The sequence below is a fragment of the Medicago truncatula genome, chromosome 4, assembly GCF_003473485.1.
Source record: "Medicago truncatula cultivar Jemalong A17 chromosome 4, MtrunA17r5.0-ANR, whole genome shotgun sequence".
NCBI lineage: Eukaryota > Viridiplantae > Streptophyta > Magnoliopsida > Fabales > Fabaceae > Medicago > Medicago truncatula.
Genome location: NC_053045.1, coordinates 6,477,502 through 6,481,094, shown reverse-complemented (window position 1 = coordinate 6,481,094; position 3,593 = coordinate 6,477,502). Strand labels below are relative to the sequence as shown.

Below are 3,593 nucleotides of genomic sequence, written 5' to 3'. Positions count from 1 at the left end.
CACAAGTTAACATGAAGATTAAGATAAAGGTGCTCATTGGCTTCCAAGTTCCAAACAATTGAAGAATGCCTTAAATGCAAGGTTCTCGATAAATTTAGTATGTATGGAAAGTTACATGCAATTCACTATTCCAACACTTACCCAAAAAACAAACCAGCCCAATTTGTCTTTTCATATAAAAACAAAAAACCAGTGACACTGTCCTAACTCCTAATCATGAAGGAAACTTCCCCCTTTATATTCCAAATCTAAACACAACATCATTAATAACAACATGCAACGAATCAATTAAAATGACATGTCAAAAACAAAAAACAAAACAAGAGAGATATCAAGTTTTGCACTAAACCTTCTTTAGTTTTGTTATGGCTTCCAACCAAGAACCAAAATTTCCTTTGAGACTTTTGGTTGACAAAGAAAAAAACCGTGTAGTTGTAGCTGAATCAAAGAGTGATTTAATAGACATTTTGTTTAGTTTTCTCACACTTCCATTAGGAACCATCATTAGGCTAGTTTCCAAGAATCAACATGATCATATTCATGAAATTAATGATCAACCAGAAGAGATACTTGGTTGCATCAACAATCTTTACAAGAGTGTAGAAAATTTAAATGATGGTGTTTTTTGGAACAGTATTTGCAAGACAATGTTGCTTTGTCCGCGAAACCCTTGCGAGATTCTATGCAAGAAGTTGAAGTTGAATTTAGATGATTCAGAGACCATAAAGTACTTTATGTGTGGAAAATGTTGTAGAGGGAGTGATTGGTTTTTGAGTACTTTTGTTGGGGCAAGTTGTTGTTCTTGTGGGAAATTGATGGACAAAGAAATGAAGTTGCATGGAGATTTTGGTGAAGAGAGTTATAATTTTGATGATGGTGTTTTTGTTAAGAAGGGAAGTTTGTATTTGATTTTTGATGATTTGAAAGTGTTGCAAAACTCTCCTGGTAATTCTGTTCAGCAACTCATTCAACTTGGATATAAAAACTTTCACAAGTTGACACAAGTGTCCTTGAATGTTGGATTGAAAGAGGTAATATCACTTCTATAAATTTTTAATATATTTTTAGGAAAAATGTATGGTGAAAACCCTAAACTGGCCACCTTGAGAGAGAGAAAAAAAGAGAGAGTGATATGATTAAAAGATAGAGATAATATAGAGAAAATGTTTGGCTTATATCTAGTTTTGGTCTTTCTATTTTGTTACATTTATAATACATATGAGAAATGCTAAGAACACTCCCTTTTTAGCAGTCTCTCTAACACTCACTTTATGTTAGAAAGTGAGTCTTCATAGCACTCCTCTAATGCATATACTTCTTTTAAGTTCCTTAATTAATTTTTATACTTGTGTATGGGAGATATGTGAAACAAGCGTTAGAATGTAATATAAATATTTCTTAGTTTAACATTATGTTTATGCCTATTTTAACATTCCAGATTTTGGACTTGCTAAAGCAATCATTAATCTCCAAGTCTCCTCTCACTGATATATTTTTGGCCAATGAAGAATTTAAAATGATGTCAACATTCTCACCAAGACAAGAACCAAAGTTTGAAAAATGGACTAATATAAAACTTAAGGTAATGGTGAGAAAATCAAAGAAGAAGATACTATATGCTGAAGCTGAGGGAGATTTTGTTGATTTTCTATTAAGTTTCCTCACAACACCAATTGGTTCTATTCTAGGACAATTGAATGGCAATTTTTCTCTAGGATGTGTGGAAAATTTGCACACAAGTGTGAAAGAATTCAATCCTTCATGGTTCATAAGGCCTTTAGGTAATCCCTTACCAAATCCAAAAGTGGCTCCTCAATTTGGTTGCATGAAGCAACCACTAATAAATCTTTGTGAAGAAAAAGCTCCTACTTATTGGTATGGTCATGGTGTGATTAAAAATCATATTTGTTATTCCAATGTGAATGGAGTGGTATCAAAGCAAAAACGTTTTGTAAAAAATCCAGAAGCAATGAAGCTTTTTGATCCAAGATCACCTAATGGCACAATTGAATCTGCCTTGGGATTTGTAAAGAGGCCATCATTATTTATTGTGTGGGATGATTTGCAAGTGACACCATTTGCAAATACTTCTAGCATATCATTTTTGCACAAGATGAATGTACCATTGGATGATTTGGAGGAGCATATAGTGAGTATTGGAGAAACAGAGGTAACAATCATTATTAATTAATTAATTATCTTGTCCTTGCAAATCTTGTCTTACTCATAATAATCATTGATACTCTCTCCGTCCGATATTAAGTGATACAGTTGACTCTGTCACACATTGTCAACTATGTCAGGTTAACAGAGCACATTGTCATCTTTGTAATCTAATATGGGATGGAGGGAGTATATTATAAAATTAGGCGGAATTTTCGATACACATCCTTTAAAACTTAGGAGCAAATAATGATTTAAATTATATCTATATTGTCAGGCACTGAACCTGTTGGGAGCTTCTTTGACTTCTTCCAAAGAGGCTTTGACAGAAGGCTTGTTCTACCTCCTTATGAAGAATCCAAAGGAAGAAGTTACAGCTTGAATTCATCAGTTTGTGAACTCTGAATGTATTTCTTATATTTGTATCTTGAATTTGATTCATAATGAGGCATATCAGTTTATTGTGTCATTTTATTTGAACATGATAATGTCATTAGAATAATAAGTTGAAGGTTATTAAAACTTCATAATTCTTACAAATATGGCTTGTGAGATCCATTGGTCATTTCAACATTGAACACCTTCATCTAGAGGTGAACACAATTTGTGCCAAGCCACAACAACTTCATTTTGAGTACTAATGAGCTTTTAATAACTAAGTTTTATGAAAAGTTGTGGTCCTTGACTATGTGTTTACAATCAAGTTGTTAAAAGGTTGCATGTAGTGTTCCTTCACTCCAATTGACATATTCATATAAATATTGTGGTCCAAGTTGTTAAAAGCCATTTTTTATGCTAGTGTGGTTCCTATGCTTTTATTGGGTTATGCCTTATTGATAGGGATGAGCATGGTTCGGTTTTTGAAGAAAACCGAATTTAATTGTTGAAATGGCTTGGGAAAATTGAACCGAACTGAACTGAACTAAAGTTATGGTTCGGTTAACCATTTTTTACCTATGAACTGAACTAAATTGAACCAAAATCAATATTTTAAACCGAAATGTATTTTTTGGTCCTTTTGCAATTTTAATTATGTTTTTTTGTTCCTTTTTTAATGTAATTGCAAGGTATTCAAATTTTTTTACAACATTTGAAATTGTTTGCAAATATTGTGATGGAATCGGAGACACTTGTACTAGAAATTGAACGCAATCTTGCAAAAGTGTTTACCTTGCAGATCACACTAGAAGAACAATGAATCTTTGTATTGTAGCATTAAGAAGTTGGGACACTAATAAAAAACGACACTGCAATGTTGAAATTCCATAAATGTCTTGTGGATTCACATTTTTTTTTTCTATGTAGTGATAGAGGAGAAAAACTGATTATGGTATGTAAAGACTCAATAGCTCAAATGATTTATGTACATGCGCGGTTCTGTTTATGTTTTTGGGACTGTTCTGGAGCATTAGAGTTTGTCGTGCCTGTGC

At 32.8% G+C, this 3,593-nt stretch overlaps 1 protein-coding gene across 1 annotated transcript; it reads left to right on the top strand.

Annotated features, from left to right (window-relative positions):
* The first annotated feature begins 274 nt into the window (after nt 1-274).
* Nucleotides 275-2,703, top strand: LOC11414288 (uncharacterized). The gene is made up of 3 exons (XM_003604788.4): nt 275-1,031; nt 1,439-2,170; nt 2,441-2,703. Exons 1-3 carry the CDS (start codon nt 366-368, stop codon nt 2,543-2,545), a joined length of 1,503 nt encoding a protein of 500 aa, XP_003604836.2. The 5' UTR covers nt 275-365; the 3' UTR covers nt 2,546-2,703.
* Nucleotides 2,704-3,593: the final 890 nt, after the last annotated feature.

Bases quoted from the DNA above. Each gene is read 5' to 3' on its own strand.
- LOC11414288 (XM_003604788.4), top strand. From the start codon at position 366: ATGGCTTCCAACCAAGAACCAAAATTTCCTTTGAGACTTTTGGTTGAC. The intron at 1,032-1,438 runs GTAATATCACTT...TTAACATTCCAG, and splicing joins TGAATGTTGGATTGAAAGAG to ATTTTGGACTTGCTAAAGCA. The intron at 2,171-2,440 runs GTAACAATCATT...CTATATTGTCAG, and splicing joins TGAGTATTGGAGAAACAGAG to GCACTGAACCTGTTGGGAGC.